The sequence below is a fragment of the Mesoplodon densirostris genome, chromosome 10 (assembly GCF_025265405.1).
Source record: "Mesoplodon densirostris isolate mMesDen1 chromosome 10, mMesDen1 primary haplotype, whole genome shotgun sequence".
Classification (NCBI taxonomy): domain Eukaryota; kingdom Metazoa; phylum Chordata; class Mammalia; order Artiodactyla; family Ziphiidae; genus Mesoplodon; species Mesoplodon densirostris.
Window position 1 is genome coordinate 109,420,283 of NC_082670.1, and position 18,407 is coordinate 109,438,689.

Here is an 18,407-nt window from a genome sequence, read left to right on the forward strand (position 1 = left end):
GTTATCATTTCCTCATTGTTCTCTTTGACTCAGCTTTCTTTTTCACTGGCAAGCTATTTTAAGAGGAGGGGTTATTCTAACTTGGGAAATGGAAAACCAGTATCAGGTGCAGTCAGTGGAAGGGTGACCACAGGACAAAAGAAATCCCCGGCGCTGAATCCCAGCTGTACCCCGGCTTGCCCCCAGCCTGGGCCTGTGGCTTCTCTGTGTCCTGGACACGGAGGTGGGTTGTGTTGGAGATCTCTTTCAGGCAGACCGGCACCTCGCCCAGGGCTCCCTGCATTCAGGGTGGAATGGGGGGAGGGATGAAGGAGTAGCCTGCCGCTCTCTTTTCTGTGGATCATGACACTGCAGCAGGAGCGTCCCGGATGGCATGGGGTGCCTGCATCACCGTTGCTGTGCACCTGGCTGGCCCCTGGGAGGATGCAGGGGAGCAGCGGGAGGCCAGAGCACCCGTCGGTGCGGCCCCTCCTCGTGGCCTGCGGGCGGCGGCTCACTGTTGGGAGCAAGGGCAAACACAGGCCCTTTTTTGTGCGGGGAGAAGGAGACCTGGGCTTGAAGGCAGAGCTCAGAGCTCTTCACGCAGAGACCAGGTCAGTCAGACCAACATCTGGCCCTGGGCTTCCCTTTTCTGAAATCTCGGGACAGCTGTGGAGCTCTTCATTAATGGGCCATCCTAAAAGTCATGCCGTGTGCCTTCCGCAGACCATTAGTGATTTCCCAGAAGGCCAGTTCCAAATTGATCTTGACAGCGGCCCCCTAGGAGCCTTTTGGCACGAGAACCTTTTCAGAGCCGCGGGGCCACGGCTGCCAGAAGACGCCTCTGAAGAGATCACACATGTTAATGAAGGGTCTTAATCTCCTGGCCCCTTAGAGTTCAGAACTGCTTTGCGATGGAAGATAAATCATTCCTGGAGGTTGCGTTCCCCAAAGCGTAGGAAATTACTTTGAGGCAGGAGGAATAATAATTTCCATATCAGTTTCGAACTTGGTTTATGGAAGGCAATTATCCACCTCGCTTCACTTGGAACGGACGTATCTGCTGCACCTTTAGCAGATGCTAGGAGGAGGGGCTGAGTAATCTCCGTCAGGGCATCCGAATGCCACTTTGCTCACTGCATTTTGGGCCCTGGAGCTGTCAGCTGCTAAGTACCTCAGAGGGCCCCGTATTTGGTTGGTTCTGCATTTTATGGGCAGCAGTAAGGCGTGCCGCTGAGTTAGTGACACCCTCTCTGACCAAACTCTTTTTGTCGTCGCTGATGTTGCTTTCCAGTTTTATTGAGACATGATTGACATACAGCACTGTATGAGCTTAAGGTGTGCAGCATCATGATTTGACTTAGTGGACTTAGAAATGATGATCACATTAGGTTGGTAAGTATTGCTCATGTCATATAGATGGAAAATAAAAGTGTTTTTTTTTCCTCTTTGTGATGAGAGCTCTTGGGATCTGCTCTCTTAACAACTTCCCTGTACCATGTACAGCAGTGGTAACCGTGGTCACTGTGCTGTACATCACATCCCAGGACTTACTTATCTTATAACTGGAAGTTTGTACCTTTTGACCCCCTTCTTCCAATTCCGCCTCCTCCCACCCCCATCTTTGGTAACCACAAATCTCATCTCTTGTTCTAAGAGTTTTCTTATTTTGCTGCTGTTGAGTGACAGCACGTGCTATTTGTCTTTCTCTGACTTACTTCACTTAGCATAATGCCCTCAAGGTCCGTCCATATTGTTGCAAATGGTAGAATTTCCTCACTTTTTATGGCTGAATTATATTCCACTGTATGTATTGGGTTGGCCAAGAAGCCCGTTTGGGTTTTTCCATAACATCTTACGGCAACACCCAAACGAACGTTTTGGCCAACCCAGTATATGCCACATCTTTGTCCATTCATCTGTTGACGGACACTGAGGTTGTTTCCATAACTTGGCGACAGTAAACAATGCTGCTATGAACATGGGGGTGCAGATATCTCTTGGACATAGTGTTTTCATTTCCTTTGGATATATTCTTAAGTGAAATTGCTGGATCATATGATAGCTTTATTTTTAATTTTTGAGGAACCTCCATACTGTTCTCCACAGTGGCTGCACCAATCTACATTCCCACCAACAGTACAGGAGGGCTCCCTTTTCTGCACACCCTCTCCAGCATTTGTTATTTGTAGACTTTTTAATGGTGGCCATTCTGACCAGTCTGAGGTGGTGCCTCATTGTGGTTTTGATTTGCATTTCTCTAATAATTAGCGATGTTGATCATCTTTTCATGTGCCTGTTGGCCATCCATGCATCTTCTTTGGAAAATGTCTGACTGCAGTCTTGGACCTGGTGTGTCTAGAGTGTCTGGTGCTGCAGGAAGCAATTCTGCACTGTGAGGGGTGCAGCACAGTGGCCCTTGGCCCCCTAACCCTGACTGTTCTCTCCATTGTGCTTTAATGTGACCTGGCATATGTTTATTTGCTGATTATTCTGTCTCTGGCCCTGGACGGGAAGCTCCACCAGGGTAGGGAGGGACTTTATCTAATTCAGATGTGTCCTCAGAGCCTAAGCCAGAGCCTGGTCCAGAAGCCCAGCGCTCAGTCAATCTCTGTTGCTGAAGAAATGGGCTGAGAGCCGGGCAGCCATTGGACTGTGCCCAGTGGTCCTGTTGCTCCTCCACCTGGTGTTACAGGTGGAGTCATCGCAGCCTTCCATCCCCTTTTATGGGTCTTCGTCTTCTCTAGGGAAAAATATGCCTATGTCTGTATCTATCTACATATAGATGGATGGATGGATGGATGGATGGATGGATGGATGGATGGATGGATGGACGGACCGACCCTTTCATGGGGCTTCGTCTTCTCTAGGGAAAAATATGTCTATCTGCATATAGATGGATGGATAGATAGATAGATTTTTTTTTAAGGAAATAGATGCTCTGGGAAACATGCTGGAGGAGCCTTGCAGCATTGGAACTTTGCTCTGCAGTTCTTACCACTGTGCTTGTTAGGATCTTGCGTTAAAATGGATGTGAGGACAGTAATATCAATTGGGGCAGGAAGACAGTAGGTGACCACGTGGGACCCACATAAAACCTGCCTCCTCCAGCACAGGGTGACTGACAGGGGGCTGTTGGCAGGAGAACACTCCACTACGCTGACAGTAGCCAGCTTTGTGGTGTGTGTGCTGTGTCATCTGCACTGCCGGTCCTATGTTATACTCGTTTCACAGGGGAGGAAGCAGAGAATTCAGCAACTTGCCCACCGTTGCAGTTAGGGAACAGCAGACTGGGTTTGAACCCACATCAGCTTGCACCTGCATGTGTGAGGGATCTCGTACACGAGGGTCTGCATTTGTTAAGGTTCAGCCTGAGTGTTGTGAAAAAGAATCGTGGTGCTCTTGTAAGATGGAGGTCTATGTCTCTTTCCATCACCAGTCCAGGCGTCCACACGGCCACTCAGGGCACAAGTCCCTCCCGCCTTGTTGCCCCACCCTCCGAGGGTGTGGTCCAGTGACCACGGCTGGGTCCTTGCCTCCTGGGCTCCAGACCATGGGAAGGAGAAAGCCAGTGTGCGTCGGGCAGATTGTCTTCAAGTGGCTGTTGTGGAAGCCGCATACATCAGTTCCCTTCACATCCTGTGGCGTGAGCTGGTCGTGTGGTCACATCTTGCTGCAAGGAGGGTGGGGACTGTGGCCTCTGTCTGGCAGCCATGTGTCCAGGTCAAAATTGGTTCGTCTGGAGAGGGGAGTGGAGTTTGGGGCGGTGGATCTGCGTCGGCCATGAAGACCTCTCCTCTTTCGTGGATGTCAGTGCCAGGCCAAGCAAGGGAAGTGCCCTCTGTTCATTATTATCATGCAGGCATGTGGTCATTTAGTCATTTAATAACAATTATTAAGAGGTTTGAGTTCACTGTCTCTGCTGGTAGTGTAGCTGGGAGATGAGCTGTCGGCCACCAAACAGGGAAGAGTAGAGAGGCTGAGCCACGATTTCACTCATCCTTCACTCCCCTTCGTTTGCCCGTCTCACCCTAAGAGAGGACTTGAGGCTGGTAGCTGGTCACATACAGCTGGCAAAATGCAGTCCGCACGCATAATCTCTTTCATCTTCTCGCCGCCCCCCAAAAGGGGCGGGTAGGTCCATGCTGGTGAGGGCTGGAGCCATGAGCTGGGGCCCTTGGGGGTCCTGGTGGGATGGGCAGAGCACAGGTTCAAGGTCAGGTGGATCCAGATTCTACTTCTGACTCTTCTTGTTAAAAAAATTTTTTTTTAATTATTTATTGGGGCTTCCCTGGTGGCTTAGTGGTTGGGAGTCCGCCTGCCGATGCAGGGGACATGGGCTCGCGCCCCGGTCTGGGAGGATCCCGCATGCCGTGGAGCGGCTGGGCCCGTGAGCCATGGCCGCTGAGCCTGTGTGTCCGGAGCCTGTGCTCCGCAGCGGGAGAGGCCACAACAGTGAGAGGCCCACGTACTGCAAAAAAAAAAAAAAAAAAAAAAAAAAAAATTATTTATTTATTTATGGCTGTGTTGGATCTTCGTTTCTGTGCGAGAGCTTTCTCTAGTTGTGGCAAGCGGGGACCACTCTTCATCGCGGTGCGCGGGCCTCTCACTGTTGTGGCCTCTCTTGTTGTGGAGCACAAGCTCCAGACGCGCAGGCTCGGTAGTTGTGGCACACAGGCCTAGTTGCTCCGCGGCATGTGGGATCTTCCCAGACCAGGGCTCGAACCTGTGTCCCCTGCGTTGGCAGGCAGACTCTTAACCACTGCGCCACCAGGGAAACCCAACTTCTGACACTTCTGATTGCTAGTGCATAACTTCAGCTCTTTGAGTCTCAGTTTTCTCATTTGCAAAATTGGCTACTTATGTCACAGGGCTCCTGGGAGGAGTCTGCTGGGATGAAGGGTATGGCTTTGGGTAAGTGGACGGTCCCAGGCGTATTTCCTTCCCTCTGGCTGCTTCGGAGCCCCTGGTCCCTGATGGTTTGCCCTGCGTGTTTGATGACGTCCAAGGTGGCCCTGCCTGTCCCTTCCATTGTGGGAGCTCTGCCAGCCCTTGTCCTGAGCCTTGTTACCTGTGGTCTTGTGACTCCTCCCACCGCCCGCTTGCTCTGCCCATGGTGTCTCTTGGCCACTCCCTGGCTGGGCCGCGTCGTCCGTGGCCTCAGTTCCCTGCGGCCGCCGTGACCACCCATGCCCTCCCCAGGCCCCTGTGGCCAGAGCACCCTGGGAGGGCCTGGAGCAGAGCCTCTTAGGACAGGCAGAGGTGCAGGGCCCGGGCAGGGGCCTGGCAGGGGAGAGGGCCCAGTGAAGACGCAGGTGTCAGCACGACAGAAAGCTGGGGTTTGTGTCGGCACAGATTGGAGTGGGAGGGCTGGGGGCAGGGTGTGGAGTTGGAGGCTGTTGTGATCCTCGATCTGGAGGAACGGGGGCCGGGGGTGGTAGCAGAAGGGGTGGAGAGAGCGCACATGAGAGGCGAGGCCCATCTCGGGGCATCAGGCCCGGGGCTCCATGTCCAGAGGCTGCAGGGGTGGCCGGCTCGGCCGCAGAGGTGGGCCTGGGGCTCAGAGCAGAGGCTGAGCTGGAGGCCGGCTGCCTGTGACGCGCACCCAATATGCACCTCGAGCACTGGAGGCTCAGGGGGCCAGCGAGGAGTACACACCTGTCTTTTCACCTAAATCGAACTTCCCACCTGAACACAAACTACTGTCTGCTTGAATGAGCAAGTTTTCCTTCAGAGCTGATGGAATCAATCAACATAGTGAGCGGCTTGCTCTGTGCTGGGCGTGGTTTTTTTTAAAAATAAATTTATTTATTTTTTATTTATATTTTGGCTGCATTGGGTCTTCGTTGCTGTGCACTGGCTTTCTCTAGTTGCGGCGAGCGGGGGCTACTCTCCGTTGTGGTGCGCGGGCTTCTCATGGTGGCTTCTCTTGTTGCGGAGCACGGGCTCTAGGCACGCGGGCTTCAGTAGTTGTGGCACACAGGCTCAGTAGTTGTGGCTCGTGGGCTCAGCAGCTGTGGTGCACAGGCTTTGTTGCTCTGCGGCATGTGGGATCTTCCTGGACCAGGGCTTGAACCCACGTGTCCTGCATCGGCAGGCGGATTCTTAACCACCGCGCCACCGGGGAAACCCCATTTTGTCTTGTTTTCAATTGTACACTGTTTTCCTAAGCTGGCATATTTTAGGATATTAGTGATATTCAGAATACGTAAAATCGTAGGTATGTAAGTAAGGAGTTAGAGACAATTATAATAAAAGGATGGTGTCAGATCTCAGTCTTTTTGCCCCAGGGTTCTGCTTTCAGAGGGCTTCCAGCTCAGAAAAAGGCTGTTTGCAGAGCAACACTAGATCAAGTCTTGAAAGGTCAAGAGACATATCACTTAGGAGACGTGGTCGTCCTGTGCATCCTGGAGACAACGTTCTTTGCCTGCAGACGTTAAGGCTGTGGCCTGGGGAGGAAGCTCAGCCTTGCTCTGCCAGGCCCAGGTCTTCTCGGGGACAGGCACGCGGGGCGGAGGGCTGAGACCCAGGAGCGCGTGTGCTGGAGGCAGAGTGGAGAGTCTGGGGATAACGTCCTCTGCAGAGAGACAAGGACAGTGGGGCTGGGGGCGAGGCTGGTGACGGGGTGGCACCGCATGCTTCTTCCTGCTGGCCCTGACTGCAGGCACACCTGTCCGTCGCAGGAGCCCACGGGCTCTGCAGAGTAGCTGAGATATCACCTTAGTAGGCTAGGTAAGGCCGGCATCCGGGTGGCCTTGGGGGGGGATGCGATAAGTGCCCAAAGAGAGTTGTTAGCAGTGTGATAAATTACGGGTTAAAAACGCATCAGACTGTCCATCACCCTCTGCTTCAAGCTGGTTGATGCTGGATTTGCTTTTGCACATTTGTATGGAAACACACCTTCGTTGTGGCCTGTGATTTCCTAGTTGACTGACTTCAGGGCAGGCCGACTTTGGGATTTCATTATCCTTGCACAGGGAAGCCTTTGCTGAGTGGGGTCGTGCTGGAAGAGTGGCTGCTCCAGGCGTCCTGTGACCCCTCCCCGGGCACCATCGGCTTCCGTGTGTTGCTGTCTGGAGGGCTGTGTAACAGTGTTCCTTTGATGGCCCAGGAATCAAGGAGCCCTGGTCTCAAACTAAATCCAGCCCCGTCACTGTCGTGCGGCTGGGACGTCTTCCATCTACTAGATTCTTAGCGAGAGAATTTGAGGCCAGACCCCGATTTTGGAACCCATATGCAGTGGTTTCACGGTACTCATTCGTGAAGGCCGCGCTGAATGCAGAAGGACCAGCTGCAGGTCCACAGAATGTGAGAGCTTTGATGATCCAAGTGGTGATGACATCATCCTGGGGGAATTAGGAATTGAAGCTGTTCAGAACCAGCCTTTTCAAAACCAGGGCCCCGTGTAGGAACACAGTATGTGTCCCGAGTGTGGAGCTGAAAGGCTCAGAGGCTTCCTGGGTTCAGCAGAACAGGGAGCTGCGGTTGATTAGTGATTTCTGCTCTGGGAGCTGTGGTTGATTAGTGATGTCTGCTCTGGGGGGCAGGAGGGGTGCTTATCCTCTGACCGTTTCCTGGGTGCTTCCCAGCTGCGGGCGCAGTGCTGGGGGATCTTCTCAGGTGTTCTGTCCGTTCACTCACAGCAGCTCTGGAAGTAGGTGGTGCCACACTTCCTGCAGGAAACTTCATGGAAAGACGTTGAGGAATCAAAAGAAGGGTCCAGAATGGAACATAAGTGTGATTACAGTTATAAACCATAATTACAGTTGTAAGTTGTAATTATAAATTTATAATTAACTTACAAATAATGAAAAACAAAATTTAATGTCTGTGGAGAGGGAAAACCTGGAAAGAAATATAATGTTCCTGACAGTATCACTGGATGGTGGGATTATGGATGGATTTGATTTTTCTTTATGCTTGTCTGTATTTTTCCATTTTTCAAAATGACCCATATTCCTTTTTCAGACTTACATAAATTATGGGTGTGGGTGTGGGTGTGTGTTTTTTCATATTATACTCGTGGAGATTTGGTGGCCTTTGTCCCTTCATAAATTCACCAGGAACATTAATTACTCCTCCTCCTATGAGTCTTGGTGGCTCTCTAGGGGTAGTTCCGCACCTTTTGCTTCATCTGGACTAAAAGGTTTGGGCAGGACCCTCACAATTGCCCCTCAGTTCTTGATACTGGGCACATCTTGACCTTTTTCAAAAAGGATGAGCAAAAGATGAAAATCACCAGAAATCCAAAAGATTTTGCAGCTCCACAGAAGGGCTTCCTTCTGAGGACTTGAGGAAACATATTATCAGGTAGCTTTGCTACAAGAAATTTAGAAACTTTCCAATAACTTCCAACAGGATCCAGGAAGACTTGGCTATAAAACATTCTGTAAAATAAGAATGGGCACTTATGAAGAGGGAATAAACTGACATCTGAAAAGGCTCCAGGAGATCCAGAGCTTTTCCAGCCTTGGGGGGGATGAGATTGTGCATAGAGCGTGCAGAGCCCAACACCTGGCACACAGGCACTCAAAATATGCCGTTCTTATCATTTTTAAGATAAAATCATATTTATGTTACAACGTACACACACACATTACCTATTTTTTTAGTGTTTTAGTAACGGCATATGAGGATTGAGGCTAAGTGGGGTTTTTGAAACCACCCCGTTGTGCAAATCTGCCAAACCTGGGCCTTCTTCCCATGGACGTGCGTGGGTTGCAGTGAGAGCTGCTGAACCAGCCCGGGTCCCGGGCGGCTGTCGCCCTGCTGCGTGCCTGCTTCCGCTCGGCTGCTTTACTTCTCTGGTGGGAGCCACTCTTGTTAGCGCGTTGGAGCCGGGAGACTTCTGTCTGGCTGGCAGCCATGGGGAGTGGAGAGGTCCTGCAGACTTGGGTGGGCTGACAGTCATCAGCACTGCTCCCATGTCAAAGTGGCTCGAGTCGTGACCTCCTGTTGGGTTTAGGTCCATTTGGGGCACAGGTGGGCCTGCTTATGTGTAGAATACCCAGAGCGGAAGACCAGGAGGTGACCTGCCTGGTCACCAAATGGCTGTGTGGAGCAGCAGTTGCAAGTGCAAGCACCCTGGTGTGTTCTCAGGTGGCCCGGCTCACGGGCGCCGCCGTGGGCTTAATAGGGAGAGGAAGCCGTGTGCCACGTGCTGGGCAGGCACCTTGAGGGCGTCGTCATTTACACCTCCGAGAGGCAGGGATTGCTTTTCCCTTTTTACGGGTACCTACCCAAGTGACTTTCTCAGATAGCGGAGGTGGGGTCCGAGCTCAGGGAGAGCTGATTTTTAAAGCTCACCCCTTTTTGGTGACTCTAGGTTTTCTCTGCGGCCTTCCCATCAGGTCTTACAGAAGGACGTTTGTGGACCACAGCTGTGTTTTTCTGCAATGTTACTGGTCTGTGAGATAAAAATTAAGTGAATGGATTGATTTAGCACGAGTATCTTAAAGCCAGGTCCGTAGCTGTCGGTCTCCATAGAGAGAGATGTGTGGACTTGGCCCCCTGAGTGGCCCCGGGCACAATGCACTCGAAAGGACAGGGGCCCTGGCCCCTCCTTCCCACAAGGATGGAACATCAGCAGGTGGAGCCATTTGCAGCGTGAAGAATTTCCGTGAAAGTGAGGAAGAAACTCCTGGCCCCAGGAGTTCAGTGCTGGGGTAAGTGGGCCACATGGTGTCTTGCGGGCGCAATATGCAGGGAGCTCATTCAGCAGGATGACTCGACCTCACTCAACAGATAAGAGTTTCTCTGCTTCTGTGTCTTGGGACAGCTAAGAGATGCAGAAGACACCTCCAGCCTAGAGACAAACGTAGCCAACTGCCACTGTGTGGAGTAACCAGGGCGTGGACATTAGCTCTGGCTGGGCAGTGGTCACCCTGGAGGCTGCAGGGTGCTTTGAACCAGGAGGGCACACAGACCAGAGGGGAAGGGAGGCGGGCGGCTCTGTCTGCAGGGCATGTGGGTGCGCAGGATGAGCTTTCAGCTCTCTAGATCTGGCCTTTCGGGCAACCCGGAAACAAGCTCACGATGAAGGGTACAGCTCAGAACGCAGGGATGTGGGGAAGCTCAGTGGTCTCCGCTCGGCTTGTCTTCTGTTTCTGGGAGCATCTTGGTATTGGGTGGGGGACATGTGCGTCATCGAAAGGAAGTGGAAGAGGGCCTCAGAGGGGCTCGCCGGCCACACCTTACACGTGCACTCTGGGGACCCGGCCACGCTCTCCAGCGGGGGAGGCAGGAGCGGGCGGCCTGGAGGACCGGGGTCACATCAGAGCAGGAGGGAGGGGGGTGGGGAGTGGGGGCCCAGGCGGGAGGAGGAGTCACACAGGCAGCGGGCGGGCAGCCCAGGCGTCCACTCTGGAGGCTCTGGGAAGGCAGCACCACGGGTTACTCATGGCCTCCAGCCCCGCTTTGTGCTCGTAAGTCCAGTAAGGCAGGGGGAGCGAAGGGACTGCTGTGCTCATCTCTGGGTTATCGACTCAGAGCAGACCTTGCGTAGGTGGTCTGCAGTCTCCCACTACTGCCCAAGGCGAGGGCCTTCGGGATGCCACCTGACTGCACATCTGGACGTGGCCACGTGGTATCTTCCCCTTATCATGTGGTCCCACAGTGGCCCAGCGTGCAGGTTCAAAACCTGCAGCTCTGTGACCCCAGGAGAGCTGCTTAGCCTCTCGGGGCCCCACTTTTCTCATCTGTGAAATGGGGAATCTAGCGGGGCCCACCTCTGGGTTGTTGTGAGCCCTGAGTGAGCTAGTGCCCAGCACACTTAGACCAGTATCTGGCCAAAGTAAATGCCAGCTGTCAGCACTGGCTGTTACGTAACGCCTGACTGCTCCCCGCGCCCTGCTGGGTCATTTTCCATAAATTCTCTCAATCATTCCTCACAAGGCCCGGGAGATAGGCATTATCGATCTGTTTTACAAACGAGAGGTCTGTTTCTGGTTCCCTCTGTGAAGGTTTAGACCCCCTTCACTGGCTCTGTTCTATTTCTGTCCCCGCTTCACACTGTTCACGCTGTGGGAGCCCTGCCAGGGAGGAGGAACCAAGTCCTCCGGCAGCTGGGTTTGGACTCTGCAGAGCCCGGCGTGCTCCCGCTCTCGTTATGGGGAAGGGGTCCAAGCCAGCCTCACAGCCCCACCCGCAGGCCTGGTGACACATGCGCTGGGGTTTTTTTGTGTTTGTTTTTTTAAGGCTGCGTTGGGTTTTCGTTGCTGCGTGCAGGCTTTCTCTAGTTGAGTTGTGGTGAGCTGGGGCTACTCTTCACTGCAGTGCACTGGTTTCTCATTGCGGTGGCTTCTCTTGTTGCGGAGCACGGGCTCTAGGCACACGGGCTTCAGTAGTTGTGGCTCGTGGGCTCTAGAGCGCGGGCTCAGTAGTTGTGGCGTATGGGCTTAGTTGCTCCGCGGCATGTGGGATCTTCCCAGACCAGGGCTCGAACCTGTGTTCCCTGCATTGGCAGGCGGATTTTTAACCACTGTGCCACCAGGGAAGTCCCGGGGGAATTTTTTTAAGTCATAAAATTTGGCAGTAAAGAGCGTGGTGGATGTGGATGTTGCTGTGACCATCTAGTTTTATGAGTGGGACGCCTTGGAAATAAGCAAGTACAGCCCCTGAAGAAGCAGGAGGATCTCCTCGCGCCCCCTGCATTGGGGGACGTTATGAGGGTCAGTGGGGCTGGTGCCCACAAAGCCTGCCGCTTCTTGGGTCAGGTGACCCCACCTGAGCTGCTGCCTGCTGGTGCAAACATCTACTGTGTCCCTCCGACCAAAAATCTCCTCCAAGAAATCCTTGGTTTTCTTATTTTTTTCTCTAATAAAACGAGCAGAACATCTCTTCAGCTGGACAGTCAGTTCTTCCTTTGATGAGTCGGCATGTCTGGGAAAAGGGTGAGCAGGAAGGAGGCTGACGTTGTCTCCTTCAGCCAGGCCAGGCCGAGTGTTTTACGTTGGTCCCCTTACTTCTCCTGACGGCCATGTGCGCACCCTGCAGGTGTGCAGACGGAGGTGGGAGCAGGTCCCAGCCAAGGCCAAAGTCCTGTAGGAAACAGTTGGGGATGAGTTCTTTGCATCCCAGCACCGGCCTCTGTCTTCGAAGCACGTGAGGCTGCTGACCCTTTTCCCGCCCTCCCTTCCAGGGGCCTCTGCACAGTGTGGGTCCATGGATGGGCTCGCTGTGCAGCGGGTGAGTGAGTCAGAGCCCATGACGGGGGCTGCGGAGCCCCCCAGCGTATTTTCACATACATTCTTTCATCTCATCTCCAACCCCATCGAGGAGGCGCCAGTGCCCCCGTTTCACAGGTGGAGAGACCGAGGCCCACAGAGGCGCAGGAGCCAGTTCACGGGGGCTGCAGCGTGAACCCGGCCTCCAGGCTGCAAGTAGGACCCCCTGTGCCGTCGGAGAAACATCCTCACTGAGGACAGTGCCAGGCAGGACCCAGAGCATTCCACACCTCTTTTCTTGTTTACCTTGCGATTCCTCTGTGGTCAGTGGTTTTAGGATTGTCCCCCTTTTACAGCTGAGAAAACTGAGCCCCAGAGAGGTCAGTCACTTAAACAGTGAACAAGCAGAGGAATACAGAGAATCAGTTATTTGATGGAGGGCAAGTTCCGCTTGGTCAAACCCGGGCAGAGATAAACCGGCCCTGGCTTGTCCGTGCCGAGGACCTCCGCGCTGTGTCCATCTCAGGGCAGCATGTGCTTTATCGGGGCTGGGTGCCAGGCGGGCTATCTGCTCCCAGGGCCGGCGGGCAGTCGCCCTCTCCCGGAACGGGGACGACTGGCTCCCAGCTGGCTGCGGCCGGTGAAGAAGTTCCAGGAAAAAAATCTTCGCCAGCATCTTCTGGAGCCTCGTCCCTGCTGCGCGGGTGTTGCCTTGTCTGCATAAACGGCCGCGCTGAAGTTCTGCTGCTGCAAACATGAGGGGAGGAAGGAGGGAGGGGATCGCTTTCCCAGGCACCTGCTGGGGGCCTGGCCACACGGGTCCCTCAGCAGACGTCGTCCCCTGCCTCCCTGCTCTGTTGTCCACAGCAGCCCCGGGGGCTTCAGGAAGCCAGATCAGGTCACTGCCCTGCTCGGTCCCATCCTCTGCATGCCGACCCCCCGGGTCTTCGCAGCAGCGTCCGGATGGGAGGCCTTCTCTCTGGGCCTGGGGTGGGCAGGACCCTGCCAAGGACAGCTCTCGTTCCCACCACGCCCGTCTCTTTCTCAGCCTGCCTTCCCGGCCGCTCCCTCCGGGGCAGATCAGGCTCCCTGCAGCCCCGCTCTGTGTTGACAGTGCTTCTCACAACACACACTGACGTGTGTTCTCTGCTGAGGTCTGTCTCTCCCACGAGACTGTCAGCTGTGGGAGGGCAGGGACAGTGCTGTCGGTCCGTCTTGTGTCCCTGGGGCCTGGCACGCGACCTCAGTCAAAGGACTGCCGTGACTGCCATCCGGTGCGTGGCTGGGGGCCTCGCCCGGAGTCACAAGCGGCAGTGCCGGGAATCAAACCAAGTTGTCCTGGCTTCAGACGTGGCTCCCTGTTCACAGCCTTGAGGGAGGCTGGTGTTTGTTTACTTGGCATGCTGGTTCTACAGTGCTGTGTTTCCCGGAGCTGAAATGTAATCACGGGGTCTCGTGAAACCCCAAAGGAGCAATGCCAAGGGACGGCCAGCGTGCAGTGGTGAATGTGCTGGGGGGTTCCCTTTTCCCCAAAGACACAGAGTAAACACGCAGCTCAGGAAATGGCTGGATGTTCCTGTGGCAGCGAGGTGGGGACCTGGGAGGGGCTGGGGCCCGACCTCAGGTTTACATCACAGGATGGGACAGTGAGCAGAGGCTCCACCTACAGCAGGCCTTGGGGGTGGGGGGAGGCAGGAAGGTCTGCCCAGGGGAGGGGGGGTGTCCTGACAGGTGGGTGGGGCGAAGCAGAGGGACACCTTGGGCGTGAGGTCTGAGCCTGTGGGATGCGGTGGGCAGAGGGATCCAGGCTCCAGGGGTCTTGGCAGCCTGTCACCACATCCTTCCTAAGCTCCTGTGTGCGCCAGCATCTTCCTCAGCTGGAAACTTGGTCATAAATGAAACCTCTGCTCTGGAGAGTACGTGCCCGTGGGGGGTCAGGGGAGGCAAAGCAAGGCGTGGCCGTGGACCAGTAATTCAGACGGTGTGGCGTGCTGAAGGGACCCTTCACCTGAGGTGGTCAGAGAAGGCCTGAGACCCAAGCGACAGCCCAAGCACAGTCGGAAAAGAGGGGTCCCCAGAGAGGCTTCGGTTGACGCAGGGGTTCCGTGCCGGCGCCCACGTGCCTGGCTCTCAGGAGTCGACTGTGTCCACGTCTCCCCAGCACCGTGTCCAGTGGTGTCACGTTAATAACTTGAAACCCACTGTGCTGAGAGCCTTTACACCATGGAAACTGGCAAACGCTGCACATGAGGACCACTCACTGTGGTTACTAAACATTCAGCAGTGCACCCCGATCTGCTTATCTGAGCGCTAGGAAGAAGGGTACCCCTCGGCCGAGGGGAGAAGGGAGATGAGGGCGTGACCACGGGGCCAGTAGCTTCTGTCTGACGCAGCGAGAAGTCTCGTGTGACTGGATCTTCACTTTGCTAGACAGATTCTACATAATAAAGGCTCAGGTCCAGGGAACAGGGAAGTGTGGGGAGCAGGAGGGCAGACGGATGTTTCAGAATTGGGGTCCAGGTGAGAGCTGAAACCAGCAACTAAGGGGGGAACCCCACTCATGGCAGCAGCAGCTCAGGACGAGAACGAGGCCGGTGCCGGAGGACGTGTCTGTGGAGAAGCCTGGCCTGGGTCTGGGGGAGGCGAGCGTGCAGGTGCTGACCATCTGTGGGGGGGGGTGGCGTGGGCAGAGGCCTCTGCTGCCTGCAGTGGATGGCCACATCGGTCTGCTTGTTTCCAAAGGGGTGGCGGCGGCAGCATGCCTCAGAAGCCTCTACAGCGATCCAGATAAGCCTCTGGTTTACCCAGCACGTCCCTCCGGGAGATAAGTGGCTCCAAAGTGGCTGGAAGTCTCCATGCCAGAAGGGCTGCTTTCTCGCCACTGGGGATCCCGCATGGCGTCTGAGCAGCATCGCTGGCCACGCTGCACGTGGTGACAGGTGCTTCTCTGCCTCGGCCCCACAGCGGAACCTCTGGGGCACTCTCCCACCCAGACCGGTTAACCAGAGCTGCTTCCAGGGGTGCGACACAGCCTTGGCACTTTGGAAAGCTCTCCAGGTGATTTCAGGTTGTGACCCACGTTGAGAACCGCTGGGGGAGAAGTTGTTCCTGTGCAGTCAGAGCACCCGTTCTCCCACGCGTGTGTCCAGGGTGGGTTCTCTTAACAGACAGTTCCAGGCGTGGTGGCAGTGATGCCATGTGCCACGCCTGTGGATGCAGATTGAGACCCTGAAGTCCTCCTCCACCCAGCGGGTCCTGACCGCAGGGAGAGGCTGGCTGCCACGTGGCCCGGCTTGTCTGTCCGCGCTAACTGGGGGCGGAGTTAATCCAGCAGCTGCCACATTCCCCAAGGATATTAAAGTGCTTGAGCTGCGCCTTCTGGGAGCACAGCCCCTTGTGCCGATGGCAGATGATGGCTATTTAGAGGTTCCAGCCATGCTTCTGGGTAGCTGGGGGAAATCCCATCAGCCGACCCCAGAAGTGTCAGGTGGGCTGGTGTAATCTGCCCACAGGGATGTCTGATCAAGCGGAGGTGACTGGACATTCCATGGAGCAGTGACGAGGGTGTGAAATGTCTGTTGTGTTTCAGGAAAAGGGCCTGGAGGACAGATGCACAAGGAAAGTGAGGTTAGTGCTGGTGCTTTGTGCGCTGCTCAGAGAATAAGTGCGGGGTCCCTCTGCCCTACCCACCCTGGCAGAGGGGAGCTGCAGAGAGAACGCAGGAGTGTGTTTGCTCACCACATGTGTGCCAGTGCCACTAGGCTGGGGCAGCTCTGGGGTTCTGCCAGCAGCAAGGTGGACAAGGCTCCTGGCCTGTTGAGCTGACCTCGAAGTGGAGGAGAGAGCCAGGAACCAAGCGAGCAAGTGAATAGCAAAGCAGTGGCTAACGGTGATGTGCAGTGTGGGCCCAGTGCAAACAAGGGCAAACTGTGAGGTGCAGTGTGGCCCCAGTTCAAACAAGGACAAACTGTGAGGTGCAGTGAGGGCCCAATGCAAACAAGGGAAAACTGTGAGGTGCAGTGAGGGCCCAGTGCAAACAAGGGCAAACTGTGAGGTGTAGTGTGGACCCAGTGCAAACAAGGGCAAACTGTGAGGTGCAGTCTGGGCCCAGTGCAAACAAGGGCAAACTGTGAGGTGCAGTGAGGGCCCAATGCAAACAAGGGCAAACTGTGAGGTGCAGTGAGGGCCCAATGCAAACAAGGGCAAACTGTGACGTGTAGTGAGGGCCCAGTGCAGATCAGAAAGGCCTGAGGGACAGAGGCCGCTCTAGGAGACGTCTTCCATGAGTCCCAGGCACGAGGAGTGGCCCTGGGAGATCTGGGGGAGGGTGCTCCGGGGAGAGGCGCCAAAGACCCTGAGGTGGGAAGAGCTGGCGCTGCTGAGGAATGGCTGGAAGCTCCTCGTGAGGACAGGCGGTGAGCAGGAAGGGGTCGGGGAGTGGTGAGACAGGAAGGGACAGGACGACATGTACCCTGAGCCTGCTGGTTGCCCACTGGAGACCTGAAAGCCGGGTGGTGACATGCTCTGATCTACATGTTACCCACTTGTTGTGTGACCTCTCTGGGTTTCACTCTCAGCTGTAAAGAAGGTAAAGGTAGGATGATTATGAGGATTAGAAATCCTGTATGTGGACTTAGCATAGCAACTGGCACATAGTAAATGCTCGGTGAAAGGGCAGCCGCTGTCCTCCCCGTCCTCCCCCTCTCCCTCCCACCTCGTCTTTATCAGCGTGGCTCACAGGAGTTTCCCCCTTTCATGAAGGGGACTCTAGCCTCCCTGAGCCTCATGCTAAGAGTACTGGACTGGGCAGTTGTACATTCAAGAATCTGAGTGCCCTCCTGTAACCCTCCGCTGCTGGGTCACTCTGCGGTGAGCCGCGGCGTGATGGGGGCTGCTGTCTGTGTCTGCAGGTGGGCTCACCACATGGAAGGCTTTCGGCGGGCGGGGTGGGGGGGACTGGGCGCCCAGCCAGGCTCTGCTTCCAATCCTGAGGCTTCCACTGCACAGATCTTGGGTGCGAGATACCATGTTTATTTCAGAATGTCACAGGCCCTTCCTTCCTTCCTTCCTTCCTTCCTTCCTTCCTTCCTTCCTTCCTTCCTTCCTTCCTTCCTTCCTCCCTCCCTCCCTCCCTCCCTCCCTCCCTCCCTTCCTTCCTTCCTTCCTTCCGCATTTGTAGAGTGCCAGCTGTAGCTCAAAACCATGCCAGCCACAGAGGCAGTGAGAGAGAGAGAGTCAGTGTGTCCTCAAGAAGGTTACAGCCAGCGGGGAGGGCAGTGAGCCGCTTGGCCCCTGCTGCACAGAGGGTTTGGAGCCCAGAGGAAGCTGTGGAATCTTCCTCAGAGGAGGGGCCCTGAGCAGGGCCTGGAAGGGAGGGAGGAGGGAGCCAGGTGGGCAAAGCGGGGAAGAGAAGAAAAGGTGCGCACGGAGCACAGACTCCGGCAGCTGAGGGCGAGCCCGTGTGGAGTGGAGTTACCGCACGGCAGTGGGAAGGACTGTCTGTCGGCACAAGTGACAGAAAACCCGGTGCCTGCACGGCACAGCCAGGAGCAGGGCTGGGAGCAGGGCTGGGAGCAGGGCTGGGAGCGTGCTGGCTTCAGGTCTGGCTGGATTCAGGGCCCAGACAACACCGTTAGGGCTGGGTTCCCGCTCCGTGCCTCTCCTCTCTTGGGTTGACCTGTCCTCCAGGGTCGGCTCCTCCTGGACCCAACCGCTTGGCTGGAGCCACTTGAGCCAGTGACTGCGGCTGCGACCATGGTGCCCTGATTGGCTCAGGTCTGGCCCCTTGGGTGGGGCCGATGGAGGACCCGCCGTACACCAGCACCTGCAGAAGTGAGCTCCCGGGACTCCCTCAGCCGCCGGCTGCAGACACTGTTGTGGTGACTATCCTATAGGAACCGGCTCTGTTTTGGGTGACCCTGAAGCCCATGTTGTAACAGCGTGCCCTCTCACTTAGACCCGTCATTTAGCCTTTGACTCTCCGCTGATGTTGCGGGAGCCCTGCCCTGCCCTGGACACGGCCTCCATGGCCTGCGCCTTCCTAACGGCCATCTCTCGTCCCCACAGGGCCCTGGTCTTTGTGTCCCACGGAGCGGGGGAGCACTGCGGCCGCTACGACGAGCTGGCTCGGATGCTGGTGGGGCTGGAGCTGCTGGTGTTTGCCCACGACCACGGTGAGTAGCCCGGGGCTGAGCCCCCCATCCGGGGCGCCCCCTTCCAGTCCCCCCTCCTCCTCAGTTTTCTACTTCTGATTCATGCACTGAA

At 55.5% G+C, this 18,407-nt stretch overlaps 1 protein-coding gene across 3 annotated transcripts in view; it reads left to right on the forward strand.

The window, feature by feature from the left end:
* The window catches only part of MGLL (monoglyceride lipase), a 100,282-nt gene that overhangs the window by 20,256 nt on the left and 61,619 nt on the right, over nucleotides 1-18,407 (forward strand). For all 3 annotated transcript variants that reach the window (XM_060110367.1, XM_060110366.1, XM_060110368.1), the window contains one exon: nucleotides 18,210-18,316. In XM_060110367.1, coding sequence (XP_059966350.1) covers nucleotides 18,210-18,316 — 107 coding nt within the window. The remainder of the gene's footprint in view (nucleotides 1-18,209; nucleotides 18,317-18,407) is intronic.